General features: G+C 42.7%; 3 protein-coding genes across 3 annotated transcripts; 2 read left to right on the forward strand and 1 right to left on the reverse strand.

Annotated features, from left to right (window-relative positions):
* Positions 1-360: 360 nt before the first annotated feature.
* LOC115669495 (UPF0481 protein At3g47200-like) lies at positions 361-2262 on the forward strand. The gene has a single exon (XM_030590694.2). It carries the CDS (start codon positions 518-520, stop codon positions 2057-2059), a length of 1542 nt encoding a protein of 513 aa, XP_030446554.2. The 5' UTR covers positions 361-517; the 3' UTR covers positions 2060-2262.
* A 2825-nt stretch (positions 2263-5087) lies between these two features.
* LOC115676784 (UPF0481 protein At3g47200) lies at positions 5088-7285 on the forward strand. The gene has a single exon (XM_030599777.2). It carries the CDS (start codon positions 5413-5415, stop codon positions 7018-7020), a length of 1608 nt encoding a protein of 535 aa, XP_030455637.2. The 5' UTR covers positions 5088-5412; the 3' UTR covers positions 7021-7285.
* A 485-nt stretch (positions 7286-7770) lies between these two features.
* Positions 7771-10082, reverse strand: LOC115676785 (protein RER1A-like). The gene is made up of 3 exons (XM_030599778.2): positions 9578-10082; positions 8254-8434; positions 7771-8151 (listed from the first exon to the last, which is right to left on the reverse strand). The coding sequence occupies exons 1-3, from the start codon at positions 9955-9957 to the stop codon at positions 8095-8097; spliced, it is 618 nt and encodes a 205-aa protein (XP_030455638.2). The 5' UTR covers positions 9958-10082; the 3' UTR covers positions 7771-8094.
* Between the last annotated feature and the right edge of the window lie 2032 nt (positions 10083-12114).

A 12114-nucleotide genomic window follows, 5' to 3' on the forward strand; every position in this document is an offset into this window, starting at 1 on the left:
TATCACCGATTCCTACATTCAAAATGATGCAATATTTGACTATCTATTTCTCCCATCAGTAAGTAATTAAAGTATTCTGACTTATGAAAATCTAATTAAAAGGATAAGCGGGGCAAAATAAAAAGCCCAACCATTCTGCGTGATGTAGATACAAACGGGGGGACCATATGTACGTGTGTTTCACGTGGAGCAAGAGGTGTCGGATTCCTATTGGACAGAAGAAAAGCCAGTCCAGTAATTGTTGAAAAGCCAGTCCAATAATTGTATCTCGTATTGTAAGGTGGGGCATGTTGCTTATCACACTTTCACATTATCAATATAATGACGAAATCCACGTAACGTCATTAGGGCTAGAATATTATAAAGCTCGTTTAGAATTGCGATGTTCGAAAGATCTCTCCTTTGTTCCAATATCCCTAGATATTAAAGTACCAATTCTGCTTTCTTGGTTTTTTCGGGGGCTTAGAAAGCATCAATTCATAGATCAAAACCCAAGAAAGGCAAAGGCAGAGAAACAATGACCAATTCTTCACAGGAAATGGCTGATGTGGAATCTGGAATCCCGAAGGTACAGCAAGAACCATCCGAGGCTCTCCGGATCGTGGTCGAGAACACCGGGGCCGAAAACGTACCCAAAGATGAGCCGAGCGTGTCCTCATCCGAGCGTGTCGACCCCACCATAGAGGAGCTCGAGCAACCTCGCCAGGACGACGTGGAGTCCTCATCGGCAAAGGTCTCCATTTGCCGGATCCCGCACTATCTCCAGGATGGCGACGAGAAGGCCTATGTCCCCCAGATCGTCTCCCTCGGGCCGTACCACCAGGGCGGGGAGCACCTCCGCCTTATGGAGCAGCACAAGTTGCGCTGCTTGCACCAGATCCTCGAGCGCTCCCATCACGAGAAGTGCCTCTATCTGGACTCGGTGAAGGAGGTCGAGCAGAGAGCTCGCGCCTGCTATGAGGGAACGATATTCATGAGCAGCGACGACTTCGTGCAGATGATGGTTCTCGATGGGTGTTTTGTGATCGAGCTATTCCGGGGAGTCGACGAGGGGTTCGAGAAACTGGGCTACCCTTGCAATGACCCTGTCTTCTCAAAGTGGGGATCGATGCTCAATATCCAGATCCAGCGCGACATGATCTTGCTCGAGAATCAGATCCCGCTCTTTATACTCGACCGGCTGCTCAGCCTCCAGCTCGGCGTCCCCTACCAAAAGGGGCGCGTGGTCAAGCTGGCGCTCCAGTTCTTCTCCCCCCTGACCCAGATTAGCGGAGACATGGTGAAGTCGGACTCGTCATCCGACCAGTGCGGGCTCCATTGCCTCGATGTGTTCTGGCGGAGCCTCCTGCCTTCGGGCCTGTACCGAGTGAGGACCCAGGGGTGGCGGCAGAACCGGCAACACCTCATGCGCTGCGTGACTGTGCTCCGGGAAGCCGGGATCAAGTTGTGCAACCGATATACGAACACTTTGGGGGACATCAAGTTCAACCTCGAGGACGGGATCCTCCAGATCCCCCGGCTTGGGATCCACGAAGGGACGAGGTCGCTCTTTCTCAACTTGATAGCCTTCGAGCGGTCTCACTTCGATTGCAGCAACGACGTCACCTCGTACGTAATCTTCATGCACAACTTGATCGACTCCCCCGAGGACGTCGAGTATCTCCGCAACCGCGGGATCATCGACCACTGCCTTGGGAGCGACGCCGAGGTCGCTGACCTCTTCAACCGGCTTTGCCAGGGGGTGGCCTTTGACGTCAGTGACAGTTATCTCTTTCGACTGTCTTTGGATGTGAAATATTACTGCGACTGGGGATCCCCTCTTTTCCATAGAGCCGGTAGAGGCAGAGGAGTTAGGATCGCAATGTTTTGCGAGCTCGTTTTCCGTTTTCTCGCCCATCAGCTCGCTCGCAAGTGGAGAGCCTGGGTAGCCGTTCTCAAGAACAAGTACTTCGACAATCCCTGGTCAATCATTTCCTTAATTGCTGCTTTCATTTTGCTTGTGCTTACTTTCTTACAGGCCCTTTATGCAGTCTATGGCTACTACATGCCGCGCTCTTGATTTCTCACGTAGTGGAGGAAATTATCTGACACGTAAATGTCGAACAGGATTAATTTAATTAAATTATGTGGGGGCAATTTCTTTTGTATTTTCTTTTAGTTTTATTTTTATTTATTTTTTGGCTAATCCCAATCCTAAGGTCAATCATGGATAAAGGACTATATTTTCCCCCTCTCGCAATAAATAAAATCCTAGATTGTGCCTTCGGAGTTTGGAATGACTTTGCGCAGGGCCACTGCAGCTTGAGATCTAATCTCAGGTTGATGGTATCCTCTCCACTGTTTATAACAAAAAAGTAATGGATCATATGGTTGGAGTCAAAAGCATAGGAACATAGTTATCACATGTGCAATGGACCCAAATGTTTATAACAAGTAACAGCAGACGACATTAGTGCAATAATGGTGGAATTGGGTTTATCTAAAAAAAAATGAAATGTATTGCCTCAACCAAAAATTTCCGTCACAGATGAGATTGATGACCAAGTGGTAAAAGGTTCAAACGTCTGACCCAATATTAAGAAGGAAAACGGTAATTACACCAACCTCAACTTTTCTTTTCTTTTCTTTTCTTTTCTTTTCTTTTTTCCTTCTTATAAAAAGGCCTCAACGAGTTGAGCTCAAGATTCAGCTAGCAGAGATTATAAGGCAATCGATCAATATAGGAGCTAAGAGCGTTCAAATCACGTGGATATTACACTCAGGTCGACCAATAATAAAAGCAAACCCATACTGAGCTAAGTCAGACATATCAGGTAACGTGCATTCGATTGAGGAACAGGATGAGACACCAATGGATTCGGTTTCTAGACAACACTGCACATAAAATCCGTTGAGGAGATTCAGAATCAATGAAATAGTCTCAAATAAAGCCATTCATGATCTTAACAGAGATGAGTATATCACGGTCTCTTGTTTATAGAAAGAGAGCCTGAGCTGTTACATCGTCCGCGAAACCAATTGAAGCCGCGGTTGGTGACCAAAATCAGTGAAAGGAGCTTCGGTAAGTGTCGACTACTGAAATAAGAGCCGGCGAACTTCCCTGCCGGAAAACAGAGTGGAACAGAGGAAGATAGACGTGGCGGTGGAACGGCGAACGCCATCGACCAGAAGTGGTTACAACAGCATGAAATCAATGAACAAAGCTCGAAAGTGAGAGAAATCGGGGAGTGGATAGTGTATCAACTCAGCCTCAATTGGTTTTTGTGCTCTCTGTTTCTGTAAATGCTCCCGGTTGATGGCCGGCGGGCTGGCGACGGAGATTCATCAATGACCGGAGATAGTGGACGGTGAACACCGGCCTCGACTGATGGTCAAGAAACTTCGAGAATGCCGCGGATCGAGCGAGAGTTATTCCTTTTGCTCTCCTTTTGAGCTTCTGGGCCAAGATGAATTTCCAATTCAAATAATGGGCCTGGGCCCATGAACCAAGCTTGGAGTCCGAGGCCGAATGGGCTAGTGGGCTGCGCGATTTCTATCAGGCCCGAGAAATCAGGTTCGGCCTTTCCAATTTGATCGAATTAGACCCCCCCCCCCCTTTTTTTTTCTTATTGTTATTCTCTCTCTCTCTTTTTTTCTTCTACTATTTTTTCACTATTATTACTATTTTTTCACTATTATTATTTGCAAAATTTCACTTGCCAAAAATATTCTATTTAACGACGATTGCAAAGAATCTCCGAGAATAATTCAGACAAAGAAGCGACGTTAAAGTTTTAGATTATATTTAGTTGTAAAATAATGACTAGGATACGATAAAAAGGATAAAAAAATGTAGGAAATTGTTATAACTTATTTTTTGTTTGGTAAAACATCGGATATAATGTCCGATATCGTTATAAAAATAAAAATAAAAAATATTCAAAAGAATCACTTAATAACGTCATGAAAAATTTAAAAAAAATTTGGGAGAGGAAATTGTGGGTGGATGACCATATCGAGCTACCGCAACCACGGTGGTTAGAGCAATGGTGGTGCTAGCATTTATCACAACGGTCGCCTCAAATTACAGCTATTAGTATAACCACACATCACCCAAATACATGCTTATAAAACAAATTATAATCACATATTTAAGTAATATAAGACTATAGTGAAATTCCACATTCTGTTTCAAAAAATTTTACATACTTGTGGTGTTAGTACTCTAAAAAAAATGCCATATACTAAAGATGCAATTCTTTTTTAAAATATTACGAATTGTGACTTTTTTGTCTAAGAAAAGGCAAAATGTCAAACAAAATTCATTGTATACAGAATTGATTTAGTTCACACAAATATTTAAAACCAGCTACATTGTAAGGTACCTAAGATTTTTTCTTTCTTACACATACGTCCGTGTTGCACTTCATAGATGTGCTTCTTAGAAAGTTTTAATTTGTCTTGGATTTGGATAAACAAATCATCCGATTCTCAAGATAAAATATGAGGCTAATGATGGTCCGTTATTCTCCAAAAAGCGACGGATCAGTCGAGTAATCATTTTTCTTAACCTTTCTTATTAGAAGACCTGGACTTTTCCATTTTATGCTAATAATTTTATGTAATGGATATGAAAACCTAGCAGAAAAAGTCAGTGTTGCGAGCGTTCTTTTGTTTTTGCCGAACATTGAATTAAAAGAAAAAAACTGAGTCCCCTCATGACCCCTCCCCACCTAATATGTTATATAATCCCATCATTTTCATTTTACGTAATTGAACTGGCGACGGCCCATAATGATAAGCTTGTGTGGGTAAGGTGGGGCATGTTGATCATGGATGACCCTTCACTCCAACTCCTTTCTATACATATCGCATGTGCAAAATGTTGAATTTTCGCATTGGGTGGTCAGTCAAATAATACCAATTATCATCATTATTATAACCACCATATGCGCAGACACACCCCAAGCATATCGACGCATGATGGAGATGGTGGCTCTCACGAACGCAGAGAACGAGAGCTGAGGAATTTGACTATTGGGTTCGATCAAAAAAACTGAATTCCTTTATCTGGGTTCATCTGTTAATGAGTCATTTATATCTCAATTGGGGGAATTATGTCGAAAAGAGGTAATGACCGCACCGAAAAGTTTCTGCACAGATTATTCTTTATTTTGTGGGGGCTGGTCCATGTGAGCTGCTCTGCCCAATTGATGAGATTTACCTAAGATAATCAATAAAGAAAAAAGTATACATGAAGCTCCTTTTGAATCTCCATGTTGGAAAAATCTCTCCTTTGTTCCGGTGCCCCTGGACATTGAAATACCACTTCTGCTTCTTTTCTTTTTTGTGTGGGTGTGCGCGCTTAGAAAGCATCAATTCAAAGATCAAAACCCAAGAAAGGCAAAGGCAGAGAAACATAGGGCACGAGAAATGGTTGCTGTTTACAACAAAGAACTCTTGAGTTGGTACTTAATCACCCTCAAGCTCAGAGAAACTGTGGAATCTGGACTACCCAATAAATCAACCTCCAATGCATCCACGGAATTAACAGATCAGCACCACCAGCAAGAACAGCCTCAGGACCACCAGATTCGCAAGCTACAGCAAGAACCATCCAAGGCTCTCCAGATCGTGGTCGAGAATGACGGGGGCGAAGATGAGCCAAGGCCGCCTCAGTCCGAATGGGTCATCTCCATCAGAGAGAAGCTCGAGCAAGCTTGCCAGGACGACGAGGCCTGCTCATGGGCAAAGCTCTCCATTTATCGGATCCCGCACTATCTCAAGGATGGTGAGGACAAGGCCTACATCCCCCAGATCGTCTCCCTCGGGCCATACCACCACGGTAAGAAGCGCCTCCGCCAGATGGACCGGCACAAGTGGCGCTGCCTATACCGCATCCTCTCGCGCACTGGTCATGAGATAAGCCTCTATCTAGACTCGGTCAAGGAGGTCGAGGAGAAAACTCGTGCCTGCTATGAGGGGATGATATCCATGGGCAGCAACGAGTTCGTGGAGATGATGGTTCTTGACGGGTGCTTTGTGATTGAGCTATTCCGGGGAGTCGCTGAGGGGTTCAAGGAACTCGGCTATTCTCGCAATGACCCGGTCTTCTCGATGCGGGGATCGATGCACACGATCCAGCGGGACATGATCATGCTCGAGAATCAGATCCCTCTTTTCATACTCGACCAGCTGCTCGGCCTCCAGCTTGGCGACCACAACCAGAAGGGGCTCGTGGCCAAGCTGGCACTCAGGTTCTTCGACCCTCTGATGCCAACAGACGAGCCTTTGACCAAGCTTAGCCGCAACAGGCTTGAGTCTCTTGGCTACACCACCACCTTTGACCCGTTATCTGACCAGGGCGAGCTCCATTGCCTCGAAGTGTTCCGGCGGAGCCTCCTCCGCTCGGGCCCAAAGCCAGAGCCGAGGGCATGGATCAAGCGATGGTCTCACTCCAACCGGGTCGCCGACAAGAGGCGGCAGCAGCTCATCCACTGTGTGACGGAGCTCCGGGAAGCCGGGATCAAGTTCAGAAAGAGGAAGACGGACAGATTCTGGGACATCCAGTTCAAGGACGGGATCCTCTGGATCCCGCGGCTTCTAATCCACGATGGGACGAGGTCGCTCTTCCTCAACTTGATAGCCTTCGAGCAGTCTCACTTCGATTGCAGCAACGAAATCACCTCGTACGTAATCTTCCTGGACAACTTGATCAACTCCCCCGAGGACGTCGGGTACCTCCACTACTGCGGGATCATTGAGCACTGGCTTGGGAGCGATGCGGAGGTCGCTGACCTCTTCAACCGGCTTTGCCAGGAGGTGGTCTTCGACATCAATGACAGTTATCTCTCTACACTGTCTGCGGAGGTGAACAGATACTACAACCATAGGTGGAATGCCTGGAGAGCCAGTCTCAAGCACAATTACTTCAGCAGTCCCTGGGCAATCATTTCCGTCATTGCTGCTTTCGTTTTGCTTGTGCTTACTTTGGCACAGACCTTCTATGGAGTCTATGGCTACTACAGGCCGGGTTCTTGATCTCTGCAGTTTTTCAGATTAGTTCTCACTCGGTTTTCCTCCCAGGGAACATGTCCCTGAAAGATTTTACTCAAAAAATTTCATTCAAAATCTGTTGCTTTTTCTTTAATTTTTTGTGCTTGTATTGAAATAGAATTGTAAGATACAGAAAGGGAAACAACAAATATTTAGTTTGTACAAGTATCGTTTTTGGCTGAGATGCGAGTCCTGTCAGAATGTCCAAACGGTTTGTATGCAAATAGATTTGTTCTACCAATTCCTAAAAGCCTTGTGCCATTAGAACAGACCTCCAAGCCTCCTAACAACTCCACGAGCATCTTAAAGCAGCTTTCTGGTAAACCCCTCCTATCTTAAATAAGAACAAATCATGGCTGGCAGTATACGTAATGTGAACTCATGAAAGGCAAACAAGAGAGGGACCCTGAGGTGGCCAAGGCAGCCACTTTCATTGTCTACCCGAGAGCAGAAACAATCTTAGCCTCCACAGAAGGTCGTCGTCTAAAACAACACCATTACCAATTCATGCTATGGAATCCTCCCTCAATGAACCTGCAAGTACAGACATCCGACTCTGATATTCATCCTCGTTCGAGCACCAAGAGAAATCCAATAATAGTGTTTGAATAAAGAAATCATGAGGATTTCAAAGCTAATCCATTTTACAACAGTACATCCTCTCGTAAATCGGCCACGCAACCAAAATGGGCAAGGGACAGTTTATAAAGGACAAGCGGAGACAAACACATAATAGGTAACAAAAAGGGAACTGAGAACTTCAGCTATATTAAAATGACAGCAGTACAAAAAATGCCATGTCTAAAGAACAAATTGGGACTACCCCTTACTAAAGCTAAGATAGAAAAAGTACAATAACTTCACTCCTCTTGAGAAGTTTCCATGATGGTTTCTGTAGGCTTATCTATAAGATCTCTTTCAGAAAGGTGGAGTATCAGGCAACATGCCAAATTAGTCTTTGATCCAATCTTTTGCTGTGAGAAACCTCCATCTGCTGGCATGACACCGGGAATAAGAGAAGCCTACTTGAGAACTATAGATAAATCATACTTGAAATATTTAATCCCTCGGAAGGCTCGCACTATCAGTTGAAGATGCTCTCTTTCCATCATAGCGCTGATGAAAAAGAAGTAGATTCAAAAGGCAAAATAAGCATACATACCAAAGAGTTGCAGAAGCAGACAGGCAGAAAAAGAGAGAAAATAAGGTTCAGCATACCCGTTTGCCAAAAGTGAATGGGACATATTTGTATTTGACCATAAGCATTATCTGTCTCCTCATTGTAAGCGTAAACAACATGACCCAGTAGAAAAGGAGTACTGGCCAGAAGACAGGTACGTCGAACACGCTGAAGAACGTCATCATGAAAGCAATCACAAATGCCCATGTGATTTGTAACCTTCCATTGAGAGACAAGAAGAATATGTTCAATAAGCAATCACAAATGCCCATGAGTTAAACAATTAGTGTATGAAATTCTCGATTTAGAGTGAAACATTGTTTGGTTTTGAATCAATTAAATGTCAAGAATATTGCCAGACAAAGATTGTTAAAAAAAAAGGCTATACATCTGAAAGGACATAAAAGAAGGAAACATATCATCACAGGGAGAATCTGAGCTTCTCAATTCACTCCTGGAGTTAACTTTACATTGTCAGTTTCAATCTTCCCTCATGAACAAACTCAAGCATCCACATGTAATTAGAAAGAAAGACCGCATACAGAGCAGATCAAGAATGCTGGAACAGTAAAATCATCTCAAAAAGGCATTTTTACATCATGGCAAGCATTTTTAAAACCAGTCTCAATCTGAGAACAAGCAACCGCTCTGTAATAACAAAATGCAAACATGAAACCGAGACACCATGACGCTACCACACCATTCAACTTCTTCAGTTGCCAGATTTTGAATCTAGTCACGAGACCTCCGGCGCCTCTTTTTCACCCCAACCCAGAAAAAAACATTACATTCTTAAAACTTAATAAACACCAATTTCACCGATCTCTCACAAATTCAAAACTATTCCATTTCCTCCAAGAGATCCCAATTGAAGGCAAAAATCATCACACCAATCGAATCCTTCCACTTGAAGTCAGAATACCCAGAACACACAATTCCATCTTTCTCCTCCAGAATGAAGCAGATCAATTCCATCAAATCCAATCAATAGCAAATTGTACTAACCAATACCAAAGTGACCCCAAAATCAACTTCCACTGAGAAAAACTAGGATTGGTCTTAAATAGAAAAGCATCACAAAACATTCCCTAAACGTTAAACACACGAACTTTGCCAATCTCTCACAAAATTCAATCTATACCGTCTTCCTCCAAGTTATCCAAACTTGAAGGCACAAATCGTCAACTACAACGAGTCTTTCCACCCCCGAAAATACCTCTAATTCCGAATACCAGGAACACACAATTCCATCTTTCGCCCCCGAAATGACGCAGATCAAATCCACCGAATCAAAATTGATAGCTAATTGGCAATTTACCAATCGAAAATAATAATGCGAAGCGATCCCAACCGCGAACCTACCAACACTTGAACTCGGGGAGGCGGCGGACGAAGGGCCTGAACTCGTCGGAGCCGCGCGTGGGGAGGGACGGGCCGGGACCGCCGCCGCCGCCGCCGCCGTCGGCGAGCTCCGGGTCGACCTGAGGGGAGAGGAAGCCGATGAGCAGGTTCAGCATGTAGATGCCCAGCCCGTACGTCACGATGTAGAAGCCCTGCAAGAAGTAGACCCGGACGAGGTACACGCACGCCACCGCCAGCGTCGCGATCCACCGCCGCGACAGGTGCGGCACGGACTTGTCCAGGAGGTGCTGGTACCGCTGCGAGACGGCGGCGGCCCACCGCGACGGGGCGGCGGAGGAGGAGGGGCCGTCGGCGGAGGTGGAGGTGCCCGGATCCATCATGGTTTGGTTTTATTCCCCTGGTGGGTCGACGCGATCGACGGTGCCTAGTCTTTCCGGGTGCGCGTTTTCGAGCGTTTCGTGGATCTCTCTGTTTTCTTTTATGTCGGAGGGGGGTCTGGTCGCTGTGCATCGCGGATCCTTCTATGGTGTGTCCTGGTTTCGAGCGGGTATGGACGATGCGGCCCGATTGTTTATCCGACGGGTTCGGGTCGTGGATCCGGCCCGGTTACCCCTTCCCCTATATCGTCCTCCCTCTAAATTTTTTTTTTTAGGAAAAATGGCGCATATGGTACGTGTAGTTTAGCCGAATTCGCAACGTGATTCATGAACTTTTAATTTGTTCAATATGATTCACGAACTGTAGTAGAATGTGCAACGTGAATTTAAATTTCAATTTGTTAAATGTGATCCCTCAAATTTCGATACATATTCAATTTAATCCATAAATTATATGAAAATGTTCAAAATTGTCCAATAATTTAGGGACTAAGTTGAATATAAATCAAAAGTTTAGGGATAAGTTCAGAGATCACGTTGCACAATGAATTAAAATTCATGAGCTATTTCTGTCATTATCCCCTATTTTTTTATGCAATGAAATTTTGAGACACGCCCAATATAGACGGTCAAATCCTCTCGTCATCCAATGTTATTGATAATGTTAAGTACAACGCTTACGTGACCGGCGGCCAATCTTGAGGGTGCTCCCCGCCCCTTTCTTGCTTAAAAATTAAGCGGAAAAAAACTTTTGTAAGGGGAATTATATATATAATTAGTGAAAATTATATTGTCCCCTGACCCTTTTTCGATCCTTGATTTTATGTAACGCTACAAATTAAGAACAAAATAAAGATGAAAAGAAAGAGCAATGAGTAGAGTGATTAAGTTTCGTGTCGTCGATGAACTAAACGGAGCCTTAGAATTGTGATTTGGACAATTAAGTCCTTGAACTTATACATTGAGCTTGGTTGCTTCACAAGAAGAGGAATGGGCGATTCCTTCGCTTAATGGAATCCACCTTTCCTCATTTTTTTTCCGAAAGATATGAAGATTTATATGTAAGAAATATTAATAGTTAAGAAATATGATTTATTATAATATTCAACAGTCAATTAGTCAATAAAAAATATTTTCCTTATCGACGATAATGTACATTTATGAATGAGCGATACAAATAATCACTTTTAGAAAAATATTTTCAAAATTATTCATTTTTTTGCGAAACAAATTGAATCCCGGTAGGCTGGTATTATATCGAAAAATAACACAAGTAGATAAACGAGGACTTTCTCAAATTTCAACTAAAAGAGGCATGAGCTTTGCTTCTATTTTCAATTAAACTTGGCTTTGATCTATGTTAAGTATAAACTTTTGGTGTCATTGCATTTCTTTAACTAAAAAAACGAAATTCCTAATAGTTAAGACATATGATTTATTATAATATTCAACAGTCAATTAGTCAATAAAAAATATTTTCCTTATCGACGATAATGTACATTTATGAATGATGAAACTTTTTTTTTAATTTTTATGAGCGATACAAATAATCACTTTTAGAAAAATATTTTCAAAATTATTCATTTTTTTGCGAAACAAATTGAATCCCGGTAGGCTGGTATTATATCGAAAAATAACACAAGTAGATAAACGAGGACTTTCTCAAATTTCAACTAAAAGAGGCATGTGCTTTGCTTCTATTTTCAATTAAACTTGGCTTTGATCTATGTTAAGTATAAACTTTTGGTGTCATTGCATTTCTTTAACTAAAAAAACGAAATTCCTAATAGTTAAGACATATGATTTATTATAATATTCAACAGTCAATTAGTCAATAAAAAAATATTTTCCTTATTGACGATAATGTACATTTATGAATGATGAAATTTTTTTTTTAATTTTTATGAGCGATACAAATAATCACGTTTAGGAAAATATTTTTAAAATCATTTGTTTTTTGCGAAACAAATTGAATCCTAATAGGCTGGTATTATATCGAAAATTAACACAAGTAGATGAACGAGCACTTTCTCAAATTTCAACTAAAAGAAGCATGTGATTTGTTTCTATTTTCAATTAAACTTGGCTTTGATCTATGTTAAGTATAAACTTTTGGTGTCATTGTTTTTCTTCAACTAAAAAAACGAAATTCCCGGGAAA

The sequence above is a fragment of the Syzygium oleosum genome, unplaced genomic scaffold (assembly GCF_021117445.2).
Source record: "Syzygium oleosum isolate NSW1041296 unplaced genomic scaffold, Sole_v2.1 Sole_v2.61, whole genome shotgun sequence".
NCBI lineage: Eukaryota > Viridiplantae > Streptophyta > Magnoliopsida > Myrtales > Myrtaceae > Syzygium > Syzygium oleosum.

Excerpts from the sequence above, each read along its gene's own strand:
- LOC115669495 (XM_030590694.2), top strand. The coding sequence starts at position 518 with ATGACCAATTCTTCACAGGAAATGGCTGATGTGGAATCTGGAATCCCG.
- LOC115676784 (XM_030599777.2), top strand. The coding sequence starts at position 5,413 with ATGGTTGCTGTTTACAACAAAGAACTCTTGAGTTGGTACTTAATCACC.
- LOC115676785 (XM_030599778.2), bottom strand. The coding sequence starts at position 9,957 with ATGATGGATCCGGGCACCTCCACCTCCGCCGACGGCCCCTCCTCCTCC. Across the intron at positions 8,435-9,577 it reads CTCCCCGAGTTCAAGTGTTG|GTTACAAATCACATGGGCAT; the intron begins GTAGGTTCGCGG and ends TCTCAATGGAAG. Across the intron at positions 8,152-8,253 it reads CATTCACTTTTGGCAAACGG|CGCTATGATGGAAAGAGAGC; the intron begins GTATGCTGAACC and ends CTTTTTCATCAG.